The sequence below is a fragment of the Euprymna scolopes genome, chromosome 25 (assembly GCF_053919585.1).
Source record: "Euprymna scolopes isolate OS-2025 chromosome 25, ASM5391958v1, whole genome shotgun sequence".
NCBI lineage: Eukaryota > Metazoa > Mollusca > Cephalopoda > Sepiida > Sepiolidae > Euprymna > Euprymna scolopes.
This window is the reverse complement of record NC_136506.1, coordinates 61,370,435-61,390,378: the sequence shown is the minus strand read 5'-3', so window position 1 is coordinate 61,390,378 and position 19,944 is coordinate 61,370,435. Positions and strand designations below refer to the sequence as shown.

General features: G+C 30.3%; 1 protein-coding gene across 1 annotated transcript in view; it reads right to left on the bottom strand.

The window, feature by feature from the left end:
* Positions 1–997: 997 nt before the first annotated feature.
* Positions 998–19,944, bottom strand: part of LOC145247383 (BTB/POZ domain-containing protein 8-like) — a 104,306-nt gene continuing 85,359 nt past the window's right edge. Inside the window, exons 4-13 of the mRNA XM_080109070.1 lie at positions 19,278–19,376; positions 17,153–17,788; positions 13,170–13,259; positions 12,276–12,453; positions 10,619–10,810; positions 8,261–8,443; positions 6,926–7,069; positions 5,372–5,501; positions 4,171–4,241; positions 998–2,290 (exon numbers count right to left, since the gene is read on the bottom strand). Of these exons, the coding sequence (XP_079965196.1) occupies positions 1,727–2,290; positions 4,171–4,241; positions 5,372–5,501; positions 6,926–7,069; positions 8,261–8,443; positions 10,619–10,810; positions 12,276–12,453; positions 13,170–13,259; positions 17,153–17,788; positions 19,278–19,376 (2,287 nt within the window). The 3' untranslated portion in view covers positions 998–1,726. The remainder of the gene's footprint in view (positions 2,291–4,170; positions 4,242–5,371; positions 5,502–6,925; positions 7,070–8,260; positions 8,444–10,618; positions 10,811–12,275; positions 12,454–13,169; positions 13,260–17,152; positions 17,789–19,277; positions 19,377–19,944) is intronic.

Sequence of the window (19,944 nt, the reverse complement as noted above, 5' to 3'; positions counted from 1 at the left end):
CATGCACAGTGATACTTTTCGGTACCAGAACAAACATAGAATGGTCTCCCAAACAACTACCATTTGGAATCTTAAAGATTCGAATATATCCTATGAAATTAAATGGAGAACTCTTAAAAAACAAAAATCCTATAACCCATATTGAAGAGTTGGAACCAATTGCTATGCACCACTGAAAAATGTAGAATCCTACAAGCAATTAATAAACCATCCATTATCTGCATATACATAAAATTTGAAGTTCACATCTCTCCACTATCCAACTCCAATAAGTTTGACACCTTCCCTTTCATAAGCCTCAGACTAGACAAAAATAAAACAGATATATTCTTTAATATATAATATGCATATATTTTTATAAGAAAACATACGAACATATTTAATGAAAATGTACATAATTAGAAAATATGTATAAAGTACATAAAAAATATATGAAAAATGACAGCCCATTATACAAACAAATAACCAAATAAAATATAGAATAATACACATAAAAAATATTATTCTGAAGTTTTAAGATGAGGATTATTTGAACTACTGTTTTCATCTTGAATATTAATCTTACAACATTTCGGCCGATGAAGCCTCCAACCTATCTTGTCAAACTCTGGAATCTTTCTGTCAAACTCTGAAATCTGTATGGAATTTTAAACAGAACCCTTTATTTAATCCACAGGAATAGCATGTTCTTGTTCTGTCAGCCATGATCAGGTGAGAATTTGAAGTAATTCACAATTATATTACTAGTATATTATATAATATTATATAATATAATATTATAAAATATTCACAATTAAATTACTAGTATATTATATAATATAATATATTATATAATATTATATTATAAAATATTCACAATTAAATTACTAGTATCGCTCACACTAAAGATTGAACCATCAACTTCCAAAACTGAATTTTACTTTGTACTTCATTCGTTAGATCAAAAATCCTTATTTCTGAATACATCCAATATATTTTTTTAAATTTTCTACATCAGTTTTGTCTATTTTATGGCATATCAACACTTTTTTAGTTTATTTAATGGCAAATCACAACAATACCTAATGGAAACGATTTATTGTAACCTTTCTATTTCACCCATAGCTGGAGAGGGGAGGTGCTGGATTAATAATTTTCCTAACACTATGAGTGAGTTTGAACAATTCAAAATGATTTGAACTCAACATAGGTAATTTGATAATCCATGATGATAGTTATTCATTTTATCACAAACCCAAACTTAATTGGTTGTAGGAAATATATTACACTATTAGAAAATCTAAATGTGAGGTCAAATAAAAACTAAATAAATTAACATGAACCAGAACAGAAGGTTGGCCAGGTTAGGGTTAAAATCTCAATTTGACAGAGAAAAGAAGGTCTCTTTATTCACTCCTGCACCAGAAAGAGGTCTATCTACATACCACAAGAAACTATTTCACCAACAATTTAGAGTGAAACAGAGGAGGAGCACTTTTTTAATCAAGATCATTTTAGTTTTGCTAAATTAATTGAATTAAATTGTTAAAGAATATTTAGAATGAGCATTTTAAAATTGGGCCTACATTTTTGACTAATCAAGAAACAATTAATGTCTAAAATAAATATGAGTAAAAAAAAAAGAACTGGTTTTTAATTTTTGACAAATGAAAAATTTTGTGATGTAAGAGTAGAGAGAACGAGTTTGTAAAAAAAGCTGAATCCCGTCATCGTTGTTGATGCTGAATTATGAAATGGGTTTGAAAAAAACAACGTTAAATATTGGAATGATTGGTGTACGTTTGTTATCAAATATAGAAGTCAAGTAGACATTGTTCTTCTTAGCACGCTGTTCCAATTGACTCACTGACTGACTTCTCGGTCTTGACAAGACAAGGGCAACCTCAGGACTTAATGGCTCATATGAGCTGTTAGATCTTTTCAAAAGATTAATGTTCTGTTTTCGGTTAGTCACATGCCATGTTGGTTTTTCTTCAAGTTCCACGATAGATATTGTCAGGACTTCATCCACTTCATCTTCAGGTGGTTTACGAGTTCTTCTAGCAATTTTGGAAGGCTTTCGGGTTTTGGAGTTGGAGCTTTCGGCACCGGATGTTTTTCCTCTTGTGGATGGTGATCCACTTGGGGTTGGGATCCGAGAATGAACTGGTGATCCCGATGATACTTGACTGCTTTTAAAAGCTTTAAAAGATTTTGGTGAACCTTTTGCCGAGGGTGAACTTTCTGGGCTGGACATCATATAAATATTGTCTTCTCTTAAAAGCTTAATCATTTCCGCTCCACTTCTTCGCTGAAAATACAAATAAAAAAAGGACTTGTCAAAATTACACAATAGAAAAAGTGTTTTTTCCATATTTGAAATACATTCAAGACTAAAAGGTGGCAGAGAATTGCCTGAAACCATGAAATTTATCCATTTTTATCGTCTTCTATTATATAAAGGGGACCTGTCTGTGTGTTTGTCTGTCTGCTAAAAACTTTTTTGTATGCATCGTACATGCACCAACTCGGCATCGCTAGAAAGAGCAATCTCTCGGACAAATAATATTAAAAAATTGGAAAAAATTGGTCAATTATTTTGTGTAGAAATTGCGTTTTATTTCAAGGGGTTTATCACCTAAAATCGTCTCTTTCTAAACGATTTCAACAACTGCACATGCATCAACCATTGTTCTCTGAATTAGTTTAAATACAGGAATTTTCAATGTGATTTCGTAATCAGCGTCATGGCCAAATGGATTAGGAGGTTGTCTCATTAATTTTGAGGTTTGCACACACCTATCTGTGGACGTTTTTTGTTTGTTTTTTTTTTTTGTTTTTTTTTTGCATTTAGACAGGGTTGTTTTATAATTTGTTTACCGATGGATAATTATATTAAAACAAAAAACAATTTCCTTATTTCGTTTTTTTTTTTTTTTATCAGCGGTTTAAATCAACTGAGGGTTAAATTTTTATTTAAACGAAACAAAAATTTCAATCCAATTACAATGTTTTAATAAAAAAAAGAAAAAAAAAAAAAACTTTCTTTCATTTTCATAACAGTTTAAAACTTCTTTAATTCATACAACAATTTGGGATGCTAAAACCATTAATAACAAAAAAGAAGCTGATGAATGAAATGTTTCGACGACTTCTTAATGAGACTAAGTGTATGACATTAACCATGTATACGGTAATTGTCAATACCTTCTTTCATTTGAAATCACTATAATTTGCACTCATGTAATCGTGGCCACATCTGCAAAAGGGTTCGGTTGCTAATTTCAGTTATACGAGTTTGTATCTGGCACGCATCATTTTTTTTTTTCTCTTTTTTTTTTAAAAACATACAAAATTTTGCTTTCGGTTTCACTTCTGGCTGATGGCACCTGCTTTTTATTTTGTTTTCTTTTTTATATATACACCCCTCCTGACTCTAACAAATTAAAAAACAAACATTTTGACGATTAGGCAATGTTCTTGTCACATGCGCCCCCCTCCCAAATCACAATTTATCATATCTAATTGGCTTTTATGACGTCACATTATTTTTTTACGACTCGCCAGGTCGTTTATGTGCTTGTATGTCCGCTAAAAACTTTTGTTATCCGCAATGAAACAGCATGAACCCGGTACCGTTAGAAAGAGCGATCTCTCAGACACATAATGTGATAACATGGGTGTCATCATGGTCCGATTGATAAAGTGATTGCTTACGAACTTAACTTTTGCAAGTTCTCGTCCACCATGCAGCTTTTTTTTTTTCTTTGTTATTTTTTTTTTTATCTTTTAAAATTCTTTACTTTTTTTTTTTATTTAAAAAATTATTTTTTATTTATTTATTTAAAAATTTTTTTTTTACACACACCCACCATGTGGCATTTTTTTTCTTTTAATATGATAAGATGGCACCCAATTCCAGTTTTTAAAAAATTTATTTAACTGTATTTTACGATAGGACAACGCCCCGCCCCTAGTTTATATACAATTTAATTGTTATATATAACTTTTGTTCTCCTAAAAAGAAAAAAAATGGCTTCCAGGACAATGTTGGGTATGTTCAGCTAGTAACATAAATACAAATATCATTTTACTTGATAGAGAGAGAAATTGGTTGTAGCAGACAAAAATAAAGACAAGATCAACATCGGAATAAAACGGAAGACAGGTTAATAAAGGGAAGTAACTCACCTTTTGCATACTGGTTAATTTCGGTGGCAGCTTCCCTCGATTACTATTATCAATACAGACATAGGAAGCAGCTAGGGAGGGAAAAAATAAAAAATAAATCATTTTCAATTTGTCAACTTTTAAAACCTAAAAATTTTTTAAATTGTCTACCCTCCATTCATAAAGATCAATTACCTATTAAACAAAGTTTATCAATGTACTGTATCAGTGGGACTCCAGATCCATAGTTCAAATTTCTGGAAGATTTGATTTGGTAAGGATTGTTTCAAAATAATTAAGATGGTCATCACTTATCAAGGCTCGGAAGCCACTCAGGGATAAGGGTTATTGCAAGTACAGTACGTTAGTGTGGAGATTTAATGAAGTGTTTACTTAAGGGGGTGGTTCATTAGGAATTTGTTTATGTTGGACTTTAAGACATCCAGGTTGTAGTCAGGTGGGAAGCAGGCAGACGGAACAGAGTTCCACAGGCGTGCAGTTCTAAGAAAGAAGCTTTGTTCATGGAATCTACGTTTTGATTTAGGCACAGATAAAGAGTGGGGAAAATTTTTGACAGTGGATTCAGCTAGACGGGTGTTTTTCGTGAAAGATTGGCGAGGGGGGACTAGAGATTGGAGTTCAGACGAGCACCTGCCATGGAAATAACTCCATCCTTAATTTTTTGGAGGCTGGTTGCATAAAAAATTGAAACTGGAATCTTGAGCAAAACTGTTTCATGTCACTTGAGCATTTGAAGTTATTTTTTGTCAAATTATTCAAATATTATTGGTCCACAGACTTGGTTGGATTTGGACCTTAGAATTCACCATCCGTTCGTCTGCAAAATTTTCAATAAGTACTCATTATTTTTCAAATCATAATGTAACTTTGATTTAGCCCTGTTGCATGAGTTACGAAACTGGTCAGCTAGAGTTTTAATTTTTACTTTTTAATTCATTATGTTGAATAAATTTGGTTTGTATAAAAGGATAGTTATATATAATTTGACAAATAGGCAAAATGCTGTTAGAACCACAAACTAAGATCAAATATAATTTTTTTTTTTTTTAAAGTTTATGGATAAAATATCCTTCAGTAAAGGCCACATGCCTTAAAGTTCTGTTTAAAAAAGAAAAAGTTATTTCATCACATTGTTCCATGATATCAAACGAATACTGGTAACCAAACAAAATCTATATCCTAACGGTAATGAGATACTTACATTGCATAATGTTCTTTTGCATCTCACTAGTCAGCAGATCCCAATCTTTGTAATGTGCAACTTGATGAATATGCAACTTCAAGAAATCTTCACATTTGCTAAACAGCGAACGAACAAATGTTACAAAATCCTGAAAGAGAAACAAAAATGTATTAAAAAGAGATTAACTCGTGTTAAAATGTCAACATGAAAATAAATCAAGATTAACTGAAATAATGAAAAGAATCAACAATGAAATTTTATTCCATAAATAAAAACTGTAAAAGAAAGGAATTCAAATCATTTCTATCAACATGAAATGCGTATAAAAACAAAAAATGACATCTCCAACAACAGTTCCTATTTTCCGCCCCATGAAGGCAAAATTAGACATAAAGTCAGTTTTTAACGTGTGGAAAAAGGGGCACTCGGGTTTGGAATCAAAATTAAAAAGGATTTCTCTTTCACTTACCAAAGACATAATAGATTGTGTAGCATCATAACAGATACTACACTTAGTTCCTAGCTAACTGTTATTTGATATGTTTATCATTTAGCTGTTATATGTTATCATTTTACAGGTTTAAAAATGAAAAATCCAAAACATATGTTGATGTTTGTGTAAGGTAAATTCCTAAACCAATTAACTGATCATAATGAATTTTGGAACACAGCTGCTAGGCATAAGGATGGGTAATCTGGGCTATACTTACTTTAATTTTATCCAACAGTGGCAAAAAGGGGATGAAAATCCCATAATGAAAATTAAGATACTTCTAATTTTTGTGAAATTTTAATTGGGATTAGATATCAAATAGTCACCAAATTTCAATCTTTTGGGGGTCATTTAAAGGGCCTTAGCGAGTATAATATGAGCACACTCAGCCATTTGAAAATTTAAATATTTCAGATTTGACTCACAAAATGAGTTTCAGGTTTTATGATCATGTCCTTGTTTATAGCAGCGAATGCCTCCACAATGACAGGCTTCAGAGAGTTTATCATGTCGTGGGCTTGCTTATTGGTCTTGACCTCATTCACACTGTAGAAAAAATACTCAAGAGAGTTGCAGTTGGGTTAGGGAAATGACTAAACGTTCGTTGAACAATGATGAGAAACATTGTTAAGTAGCCACGCCTGGGTTGTTTTGATTATGTGTGCATGAAAGGAATCCTGCTGGAAGATGTAGAGGCATTCGGAAGTGATCTTTGCCACGCTCCTAAGAATCTCCTGGTATTTTCTTTATATTTTGTCAAGCGTTGAATTTTGTGCAACACAATATATATATATATATATATATATATATGTGTGTGCACACACACACACACACTCATATATATATACACCCACATACATATATATATATATATGCACACACACACACATATATATATACATACATATATACACAGACATATATATATATATATACATACACACACATATACATATACACACACACATATTGAAAAATATGCCCCAAAGTTTTTAACATAAGAAATGCAAACATAAGAAATTAGAGGAGAAAACTCAACCAACAAAAAGTAGCATAAGAAGAAATAGTTTGTTATTTACCTCTGTTGAAACACAATCCTCCTCTTCTAAGTGCATGATAAGTCTATTGAGTGAAAGATAAGTCCGGCATGCTTTCTCCACAGGAAGGGACTTGATGACCATCGTAAAAACGTCATCAAGCAAAGACATGCTCCATGCCATTACCTAACACCAAAGAAAAATGTTTTTAGTAGAGATTTGCTGCAATAAAATTAGTTGTAAGAAAAATTTATTCCATAAGAAACTTCTCAAAGATAAAATGTAAGAATTTGCAAAATTATGTCTGTAATGGATCTGTTCATGTATATGAGTCGTGTTATTTTGAGTCGACATATCAAAGAGGTTGAGGTGTCTTCTAGTCATTTGAAAAATGAGTGTGAGCACCACGTGATATCAGACTGGAAATTAAGATCTCTGTGTATGAGGCCTGTGCTGTATCGATTCTGTTATAGGTTTGTGAGACACGGACCACTTATGGATCTCATATTCGTCTGTGAGAATGTTAACATCAGAATTGCCATTAAACACTAAAATATTGAGGCGATCTGCTGTTCCAAGCATTGAGTCTTTTATAAGTAAACAGAGACTTTGTTAAAACACCTTCCACTTGTGTAGTATATTCTGTAAAAATTTAATTGGCTTAAGAGTCATATCAGTGCCACTCAATGGGAGGTTTTACACTATCACATCAATATGCAAAAAGTGGTCATACTCTAAACACAGCTGCCATAACCATCTTGTATCTTGGATTTCTAAAGTTACACTTGAAATCGAGTAAACATCCACCATACATATATAGATAAAGAAAATAAAAAATGATTGCATTTTACAATTTGATTTAAATATTCATCATTCATTTTTTTTTTTAATTTACATATTGGCATGTGTTGGATCGCTTTTATAAAATGACTCCTAAATAACCTACCTCTAATCAAATCTTTATCCTTCTCACATGTTTTTCTTGGCTTTCTATTATGAACAGACCCTGCTATCTCAACTGTTCTACATTTACTAATCATTCATTCTTTCATTGAAGTATCCTGTTCTTCCCAAGTCTCCAGCCTGTTTTGAATCACATCACACATCCATCATATTATGCAAATGATATAATTTACAAGCAAACAAGCAATTGTAAGAAATTAATAAATTTTTTAAAAGTTAATTATTAACAATAAGCTAAATGTTTCTGTGCAAATAAACAAATAAGTAAAAAATTGTAAGTAGACAAATAGTTTTATAGAAATAAATGATAAGCAAATAATCAATTAAAAAAATGAAAGCAAAAATAAAACAAAGAAATGAAAAAGCAAAGTAAAGCAATGCTATAGTAAATAAACCCCAAGCAAATAAAAATACCTGATCAAGTGACATGAAATGTTTGCTGGAAATAACTTCAGTAAAGTGAAGCCCTGTGAATTCAATGGCTGCATCCATTAGCTGTGTAACAACTGCAAGAACTGGTTCAGACCATTTCAAACGTGGTAAGCTGCTAGATATTTTCTGGCAATCCATTATGACTTCCAGAACATTCTCACAGGTCTTTCAATGAAAAAAACAAAAGATTTATCAATGAGAAATTTGTTTTGAAACCAAGTTTTAATAAATTAGAATTTCAAAGTAAAATTTTTAAAAATTATGTAAAGTTGAGACGAAGAAAAAAAAGATATGAAAATCACACTGAAAAGAAATAAAATTTATGTATATATAAACAATAAGAAGAATGAAATAGTATATATATATATATATATATATATATAGCTACATTCCAAGTCCCAAGGTTTTATTCAATCTTACCATTCAGTTCTTTCAGTATATCAAAATGTCTGTACATTTTAAAAACCTGTTTTGTTATGCTGAAACAATCATTATTTATAGGTCAATATTGAATTTTTTTGTGCATATAATCATAAGAAAAATCAAGTTTTACTTAGAATGGAATAGGCATGACCATATACTGTCATAAAAAAAATTCTATACAAGAATTAACATTGCATATTTATTTAGGTAGCCATGTTATTTTTAAGAGTTAAACTATCCAAATTTTAGTTTATGTATAGGTTAAATGTTTCCAAATGGTTTTAATCTACAACAAAAATATTATATGATAATTTTATTCTGTTTTAACTAATAATTATTCTTGTATTGTTTAGACGTGTTGCCCTTTCTTGTGCTGTAGAGTACAGTCTATCCTACTATTTAAGCAATGGATGGTGGTAGAAGAGCTGGATCTATACATTTACCTTCTCTTTCTTCTACACTAGCAGTTCAGCCCGGCATTGCCCGAGTGTTTGGAGGTGTATGTTGAGCAGAAAAAAACAAAAAACAAAACAGTCAATTTTTTTAACTTTGACCCCTATTATGACCCCTTAAAATTTATTCTTTTAGGCTCAAATCAAGTTATTAAGTTAAATCCATGTCCAAGGAATCTATATCTAAAATTTCAAGTGTTTAGACCCAAAATTGGCAGAGGAGTTTGGTAGAGTTCTCAAAGGTCAAATCATTGAACTTTGACCCCTTAACAGCTAAATTTCTGGCCAAAAACGAATTACAGAGATTTTCCCAAATCTCAGTACACTGTATATCAAATTTTGAGTCTGTAGACTGAAATTGACAGAGTTATTGCGTAGGAAAATGTACACAGACATACAAACATGTTCACTTTTATATATATAATAGATTTAGGAGAAATAAACATAAAGAACTGAATTATGTGTGTAAGAGCAATGTGTTTATTTTTGCTAAAACTATAAAAATCAAAATATTATGAAATATGAGTTTTGAAAAACCTTGCAAGTCTGATTAAGAGCAAAAGTTGTTGCATTATGCTCTCTTTAGTCAAATGCCTACTAAATGCTGTAATGGGACAGAGTACATATGAAAAATAAAGAATACATGTGTTAAACAATGGAAAATACACATGGTGTCCTAAGCTACAATGCTCGGTAATGAATTTATCTAAAATTTAGTTTGTGCTAAAACTTTGTTCTCAGCTTATTTCCTTACTCAATATCCTAGATAGCTTTATTTCTTTTGAAAGCCTTTCATACACTAGTTATGACTTTTTCCTACTTTAAGATTACAAAAACCAATTTACATTTACACATTTATTAACCATAAATTTGTATTACTAAAATAATATAACACATTAATATTTTATTTTCTTTAATCTTTTAACAAAACAATTAAAAAAAATGTATAGACAAGTAAATAAAAAAGATGCATTTCTACATTCGATTCTATTTAAAAAATCCTAAATTCGGATAATGGTAGCCATCTTGATATTGCGGTTTTCAACAAAACATTGTAAGTGTGTAAATATAAAAAAAAGAATCTATTAATTTATACTTTGCTCAAAATTAAAAAATAAAATTTAGTCAATACATTAGAAATTTGAAATCATATTTTATGAGAAAAATCAGATAGTTAAAGAGTTTGAATTTATTTATAAAAGCACACCAATTTATATTGAGAGAAAAAGAGATTGCAAGAGACAAAGAGAGCTAGAGAGCAGTATAATAAAAGGACAAAGAAAAAATGACAAAGAGAAAAAAAAAGAAAAGAAAAAGAAAAAAGGAAATAGAAAAGAGAAAAGGAAAAGAAAGAAAAAAAGAAAACCTAAAGTTCAGATACAGCAAATAAAAAAATCTAGCTTTGAGATAAAAAAAAAAAAAGAAAAAATTGAAGAAATGTAGAATGCTAAAATTGTTCACTCACCAACTCTTTGATGGCTCTTTGGCAACATTCCATCATCAAAGAATCATGCATAAGAGAAAATGATTTTGTTGGCCAGACTTTGCTGAAATTCTTATTGATCCATTTAAGGCAGCGTTCATGAAGTTCAGCCATATTGAATGTCTTTGATAAAGCCAATACCTCAGGCACTCCAGCAATACACCCAGGACATGGCTGCAATTACAGAAGGACACCCACATTTATAATATATATATATATATATATATATAGCAGCATCAGTCTTTTTAAAATGCTCACAAAGACATTGAGAAATATTAGAAAGTAGTTGAATCAACATAGAATGAGACAAATACATACATAGGTAAGAGAAAGAAATGTTACTTGTTGAGCTCATTATAAATTATGGCTAATTATAACAATTAAAATATAATTTTTTTCAAACATAACTCATTACTAAGATAAAGAATGAGAAAAATTTGATTTTTAAAGTAAAGAAAAACATGTCACATCTTGGCCAATAATTGATATAGTCTCAAAATTCAAAAGTATCTCTCTTGAAGAAGCCAAACTGAGCCTCCACCATGGCCTCCAAGTTTGACTTTAACTTGAAGCACAGTATACTTTGAAAGACAGCTAAATACTAGTTTTGTTCTGGAAATCAGCTTTTATTTGCAAGCGGTACTATTGACATCTTTCTCAATTGTGCTCCACACATAATAATCCATGAGGTTGCAATCATGGAAGTTGGAGGGCAGCTGCTGGAACTAGTGAAATTGTGGAAGTTCTCAGGCAGCTACTTCTGTGTTTTCCTGGAGGTGAGACAAAGCTGAGTTCTGCTGCTACATATATGGCCTTCTGCAGCTACCCTCTATCAATTCATCCAATTGGATCAAATTAGACAGCAAGTCAATAGCATCTGAATTGAGTCCGAACCCTTTTTAAAGATAAATACTTTGCTGGAATAACACTCAAAGACTATCACAGTTTGAGGGCAACTGATCTCCGTGATATGGGAGACTTTGTGCGAATTGTTAGCTAGACATCAGTAGTTTTGTGCATTGTACAACAGATCTTGGAAGAATGTTTTCTCATTCAAAAAGAACTAGAGAATCTTCAGCTGAGTATTTGACCTTGTTGAGGAGTTTCTTAGCATTCATAAGGCAGTTCTTTTGGGTCTTCCTACTAGTTACTGCTTCCATATCTCTATTGCAATTCTCCAGTTCACGTTTCTTAGACTTTAAGTTATTCAAAGAACACTGAACTGTAGCTAAAATTTTCGGATTTTGGAATCTAGCATTCACCTGTGGATTAACATGCTCCATCTAAACTGTTTTATTTTTATAAATGTGGAGATAGTTTTGATTGCTAGCCTATACTTATCAGTGTCCAGGTGATAACAGAGGATGTCTTTAAATTCTCATGTAACATGAAAATCATGTGTTTTCTTTCAAGTTTGAGACTTCATCCCTTCCCCTGCATTAGTGTTATTTGCGATCCTAATATAGAGAATCAGAATGAAGCCATTAGGTGCTTTGAAAATTGGACTTTCTGATATAAATAGATTGAAAACCAATTGGAACCAGTGATGAATAAGCGCCTTTTAAACAATAACAGAGTTTTACATCCAGAAAGTTACTAAAAAATAAAATAAACAAAAAGAAAAACGATTCTCACTCACCTTATGAAAGAAATGGCAACGGTCGTACCTCAGGTTAAAATTGACTGTGTCTTTGAGTCCGTCAATTCCATACATATCAGCAATAACCAATAATTCCACCATATCACAGTTGTCAATTAAGTCAATCACCCCACCATAAAGATAGAGCAGCAGCTGTTCTAGTACCACTGGACTTATGCTGTAAATGAGATACAGAGGACATGAAATTAATTATTTAGGAAAATAAAGTTATCTTGCAAAATTTTTAAAGGTGTTACACCATCTTAAATTCTATTTAAAGCATTTAAGATGATATAACAAACTTTGATTCTGAGTAACCAATTTTCATTTATTCCTGTTGTACCATGTTATTGGCAAATAACATAGTTTGCTACAGTTTATTTTAAAAATTTACGTAGTTTTACCCAGACAATTATGACTGAAAAATCCAAATTGGCAAGGAGAATAACTCATAACAAACTTATCTCCCTAGCAACTAAAATTTTAGTTTTCTTTTCTGTATAAGTTTAAAAAATATACAAATAAAAATTAAATCTAAAATGAGTTCATTGCATCTTGGACAATACACGATAGGTACAGCCTGCACAAATATGTATTCATAGGTTAAAGTGGGTTCATTTTTGACTATTCTTTATATCCATCTGACGATAGCTCAAATGGTAACAACTAAGGCTGGAGAGATATAGGTTTTGGTTTCGATTCTAGCTGATGCACCCAAGTCATATATTTTTTATTACTTTTGAAATCACTACGATATATTGCGTATAACATAATAGAGAATTAAATATAATAATAAATATGAAATCTGCATAAATTAAAATATCATAGTTAAGCATATTTTATGACCAGGCAACGCCAGACGCTCAGCTAGTATTAAATAAAAAACTGACTTACCTTTCAAGATGTAATTTCTCGGCATCTGTTTCAACCCAAGAACCATTAAACATTGTGTCAAAATATTTGGAACGGCTAGACAAGATACATCTATGAAATAAGGAATAAAAATAAATGCCACCGCCATATTATGTTAAAAAAAAAAATGGCAAGATTAAATCAATTTATATTTTTATATAACATATATATTATATAGTGGGAGATAATAAAATGATGGGTTATAGTCAGCTAAAATCTTCCCTAACTTTCTGTGTGACTTATCGGAACCAGTAACAACTATTTTTTTTTTTTGTCTATATTTCGTATGTGAATGTATTCTTTTTTTTTTATTATTAAGTTTTATCGAAAACACCTTATTATAAATCAAGTTAAATTCAGTGCTACGAGAGGGACTAACCATGCAAACTGATGATCATCTGCAACTAGTTGGGGAATATTATGTATTAGATACGTTTTTTATGTTTGATTTAAAAAAAAAACTCATAAAAAACATGTAAAAAGTGCAAACAAAAGACTAATTTTGTTATTTTTATTCCAGTAATTTTATAAACATATTTTTATTTTTAAATTTCAAATAAAAACTATTTTTATAATTTCAAAAACATTTATTATAAAATTTCAAATAAAATACTTTTTATAATTTTGTTATTAAAAGTACAAATAAAGACTAATTTTGTTATTTTAAACTATATGATTTTGTTATTTTAAACTATATCATTTTGTTATTTTAAACTATATGATTTTGTTATTTTAAACTATATGATTTTGTTATTTTAAACTATATCATTTTGTTATTTTAAACTATATCATTTTGTTATTTTAAACTATATGATTTTGTTATTTTAAACTATATGATTTTGTTATTTTAAACTATATCATTTTGTTATTTTAAACTATATCATTTTGTTATTTTAAACTATATCATTTTGTTATTTTAAACTATATCATTTTGTTATTTTAAACTATATGATTTTGTTATTTTAAACTATATCATTTTGTTATTTTAAACTATATCATTTTGTTATTTTAAACTATATCATTTTGTTATTTTAAACTATATCATTTTGTTATTTTAAACATTTTGTTATTTTAAACATTTTGTTATTTTAATCATTTTGTTATTTTAAACTATATCATTTTGTTATTTTAAACTATATCATTTCGTTATTTTAAACTATATCATTTCGTTATTTTAAACTATATGATTTTGTTATTTTAAACTATATCATTTCGTTATTTTAAACTATATGATTTTGTTATTTTAAACTATATCATTTCGTTATTTTAAACTATATCATTTCGTTATTTTAAACTATATCATTTCGTTATTTTAAACTATATCATTTCGTTATTTTAAACTATATCATTTCGTTATTTTAAACTATATCATTTCGTTATTTTAAACTATATCATTTCGTTATTTTAAACTATATCATTTCGTTATTTTAAACTATATCATTTCGTTATTTTTATTTGTATACTTTTCAATAATGTGCTTTTTATATTCCATTTCAATAAAATCGTTTCATAATTTAAATATCGAATAACAAAAATATAAAGTACTATTTTAAGTTGTCACCAGTTCCAGTAATAGTCATGTGGAAAAGTAGGGAAGATTTTAGGTGACTATAACCAAATGATGCACATATTATATCATTACTTTTTAACATTTTCTTGTAATGAAACGAAAAGTCTACAATCAACTCTGATGCCTCGCAATGAACTCGATACTAATAGTCATTATGCTGATGACAGCATGCTCATTCTTGACTCAGTTGTTCCAGAATTCTCATTTGACATCAGCAGAAAAATAGTAATAATGACTTCTACATTTGGATATCTATGAAAAAAAAAGATATAAAGCAGAACATATCTGATATAAATAGCTTAAGTAGGTACTTTACAATGGTTTATAGTTCCGTCCGTCCGTCCGTCCGTCCGTCCGTGTGTGTGTGTGTCCGTCCGTCCGTCCGTCCGTGTGTGTGTGTGTGTGTGTGTGTGTGTGTGTGTGCAAGCAAAGCATGAAAAGCAGCCCAATGTTAAAGAATCATTTTCGGAATAATCCTAAGACTAAGAAAGACGCTTAATATTAACAGCTCCATAAAGAAGAACATTATTTGAGAAAAGAGGTCAACGTGATATGATTCCCGGTTACCCACTATGTAAAGAAAGAATATAAAGATTTATTGAAGAAAGATCAAAAGAACAATCACCGAATAAGTTTAGATTAACATGTCATTCTAACAGCTGAAAGAGATAGAATTTTTTTTTTTCAAGCACATAACGAAGCTCTCTAGAGTATGTACATAATTCAAGGCAGATATTCATCTAGTGCTATACAAGAGGAGATGATAAAATAATGTAGATCCTATATTATTTGATAATGCTGTGTGGTTATTAAATTCAGTCAAATTGAGTTCATTATTCTAATGACGTTTCATATGAATATTTTGAAGTCAATGGATAAGTACTCCTCTCTAACTTCCCTTCTACTGAAAAAGGGCAGAAAGGGTATTACACTTTGACCTAAGCTCGCATGCCAAGAAAGTGCATGCCTTCCAAAAGTTGGAGGAAAAAAAAATGTTCTAAATATCACCCCCAATACTTTTCCTGACTACGTTTGTTTTTGGTGATATTATATATAAAGATATATATATACTAGCAAAAGTACCCATCGTTGATTGGGTTCAAAAACAGCCTACAGAAAATGGACTCTGATTTATGAAAGTATTATAGGTTATGAAAAGGAAGGGTTGTAAAGAGATAGCTTTGAATTTGGGGATATCAAAACCAAAGCAAAATATGATGAAAGTAAAAATAAAATAGATAAACCCCATAATTTATTATACCATACCTGTTCACACTGAAACACTTATAATATTCTGTGGATCTATATCAAAAAACCTTGTTAAACTTTGTGACATATTTCCATTCTATAGAGGTCAGGCGCGAACGAACACCCCATAATTTTATTATACCATATTTCTTCAAACTGAAACATAATTATCAAAGTATACTTACACAGATAGATATGAAAAGTCTTTACTAAAGTTTGTGCCTATTTCCATTCTATAAAGGCCAGGCGTGAACGCAGACCCCACAATTTTATTATACCATCCCTATTTAAGTTAAAACATACTTATCAAAATATTATTATATATATCTATATCAAAAACACTTGTAAACGTTTTTTTTTTAATTTTTAAATTTTTTATTTACATACTTTGTGGACCAGGCGCGTACGCAGACCCTACAATTTTAATGAATCATCATTATGCCAGATCAAACATACCCATTCCTGTGTCTCGATACATCTATCATTATATGTGATCAGTTTTCTATAATAGTCAACCATATAGGAGCCTATTCGTGACCAGACACACACACAGACATTCAGCTTTATATTATAGATAAAGATATGATACCACTAAAAGAATGAATATTACAAAAAAATGTGTTGATATTCTGTCTGAGGTAATGTAAAAGAATATACTGTTTTGTGGTCGTGCCTTGTGTAGTTTTTACTTTTAGTTGGGAACACACAGGGCAACTTCATTTTGTTTAATAGATATAATTTGATACTGGGAGATTGTGTGAATAGTAAAAAATTAATAGAATTTTACATCCCCACCTCCAAAAAAAAAAAGATTTGCACCACTTTTATATCCTCTTACGAAGACTCAAATCAAGATATAATGGATCAAATTCAAAGCAATTCTGATCTATTTACATTTTCAAATGGGAGATTTGCACCATTTTTATAGCTCTAAAAACCCTTAAAATACCCCAAGAAACTGAATAATAATAGCTATTGTTAAAATTTCACATAAAATAGGAAGCATTTGTATTTTCACAAAGAGCTTTCACCCCCCCCTCTTTGCCTCCTTTGTATAAAACTGTACTTATAAACACACCTAACTTTATAAAGACATATATATATATATATTAGTTTGTTTTGATATAAAAAATTTAAATCATCTCACTTGTGAGCTCGGAATTCCTGTTTGTGTACTGACAAGATGCAATCGGTGTTTGTTCCTTGCAACAAAATCTGCAGCAGATGTTGACCTAACTTACAGCAGGGTTCCTGAGGAAGGGTTGTGGAAGCAGTTATTAAGTCGGGTAACCTTTGGGAGGCCAGCAGACCTTTCAGTGATGGTGTCTCCTCTGAAGAAGTTGGTCGGTCACCATCGACTGTATCACAGTTTACAAAAGAAGGTTGCCGGATTTCATTCAGCTGTTGGCGCTTGTCTTCTGGGCTCAAAGTTGATGCCTGACTGTAATCATCTTTTGAAGAGGACAGGGACAAACTAGTGAAGCTCCCATTGTTGTTGCCGAGGGAGGATGTTGAAGCGGATGAGATAGACATGCAACTATCAGCACTACCTGCTACTTCGGATCCAGAAGATTCCCGAGAACAGACGCTACCAACAGCAAGTATTCGACCAGGAATTCTATTGCTGGATTTTTTCTGATCCAGAACATCACAATTTTCGTGTATTTCATTTCCATTGATAATTGGGTCGAAACTGGAATGACTGTTCTTTGCATCTTTGGAAGTTAGTTTCTTCACAAATTCCTCCACCAAAATATCCGAACATTCTGTTGTATACAGTTGTCTGCAAAAGACAAAATTTTGGTATAAAAAAAACATGAAAAACTATTTGTTAGAAAGCATAAGTCATGAAAGATGTTTTTTCAAAATGTCAAATCTTTTTTTTGAAGTTTCAATTAAATCATTTTCTACTTATTTTCCATAGGTTGGTGACAAATGCAAATAAGTTGGTTATTTTGGACAGAGATACTTGGTTCTTGGTTGATATTCATTGTGGTTTGGTTGAGCCAGTTTCCTCTGAAAAAGAAAGTTTCTAGGGAAGTCAACTCACAAGTGATCTCCAGTCATGTGTATATTGCAAACATTTTTTTTTGTTTTCAACGAGGCATTACCATTCTCCCAGATAAAATGTTTTGTATTTCCAAATAGTCACTCATTTAATGCTGACCAGACTGAACATTGCTTAACTTTGGTGATCTAATGAGAACTGATGTGTCAACATAATTATGTTGGGCAAGGATCACCAAACTATAGCCCACAGGTAGCATGCAGCCTGCCAAGTGACTTTTGAATCAATAAGGGAAGGAAATGTTCACTGTGCATGAAACTATATTTTCAAGTTTGAGAGTGACAGACTGACCAACAAAGTCTTTTATGTTTGTACACAACTAAAATAAAATGCATCCATTTCATTTGTGTGTTCAGTTGATGAAAATGAAGCATCAAATTAAAGTGTGACAAACAGACTGGCAGCCATATCTAAAGCTAATTGAACAGATGTAATAAACAGACCACTATTATAGTCTAAGAAAGTGATGTAGTTTGATTGCTGCATTATGTGTAATATATATATATGCCAACATATACTTTCCCTTTGCCCTTGTAGGGAGGCTAGTAGGTAGGAATTCCATAAATGTATGGTCAACAATGATGTGCATGCATAAAAATAAGACAATTTTTTATGTAATCTTCTGAAATATAATATTTTCTAAAATTTAGTTAACATCTAAATAATTTTATAAATACAAATTAATTCAGCTGATTGATTCAGTAAATTTTAAAAATCATAAAATTTTAATAACAAGATTTGATTCAATGTTCTTTATTTTAATAATTTAACAAAATTGGATATTTTTACCTGAAATCTGTAGTTTTTGTTTTTATCTACATTGAACAAATTTCTAGCAAGAAAGAACAAGGCTACAATCCAGATATAAATAATATAAATGATACTAGGCTGAAAATAAAATAAATCTATCAAAATTCATTATTCTATTTATTTACTAAATACATACTTTAATAGAATTAACTCTTTTTAGAAGGAAACATTAAGCTTAATTATTGTTTACTTTAAATACACTAGATTTTAGGATGGGTATTTACTTAATACTTTATACTCAAAAGTTTAATAGTGTCACTTTATAAAAAATAAAATTTCTTGAATATTTAAAAAAAAAAAAAAAAAGAAGAAGAAAAACAGTAGCAAAAGTAAATCGACATAGTTTTCTTTAGGTATACATTTTTATGGAGATACTAATAAGATATTTTCTCACCTCAGGAAATCTTTCAATTCTTTACTTGTGATAACATCGGATGCAGAGTTGTTGTCATTAACCAAATAATCCAGCAGGTAATTGTAAATATCTCCTTCCCTAAGAAAAAAAAAAAAAAAAAAAGAAAAAAAAAAGAAACATTAATCATTTTGGTTAATTCAACCAGAAATTGGCAAACTTAGAATGAATTTTGCCAACCACCAAGCAAAGATTTTAATGATTTCCTGCAGTTTACCTTACATATTTCTCAGATTTTAAAATAAAGTCAATTTTTGTTACGATTTTAGTGGAGCTAGAAAATGTATGGTTCCGTGAGATGAGGTATTAGAAGCAACACATAGTTAAAAAAAAAATTTTTTTTCAACTTTGATCCCTTAATGTTATATATATATATATATATATATATATATATATATACTCATGAGCAAAAAAAAAAAAAAATGGGCCAAGAGTAAAAGAAGGAAGAAATCAATTTTTCAATATTTTCCATGAATTTTTGCTAATTTTAACTGAAAATTTCTATTTTGCAGATCATTAAAATTATAGCATATAATAATAAGTGGAAATATTGATCCTAAAAATGGTAAGACCGTATCTTGGTGAGGATATAAAAAACCCGAATTGCAGGATTATGGCAGTCCAAAATGACTTACAAGCAGATTTTTTA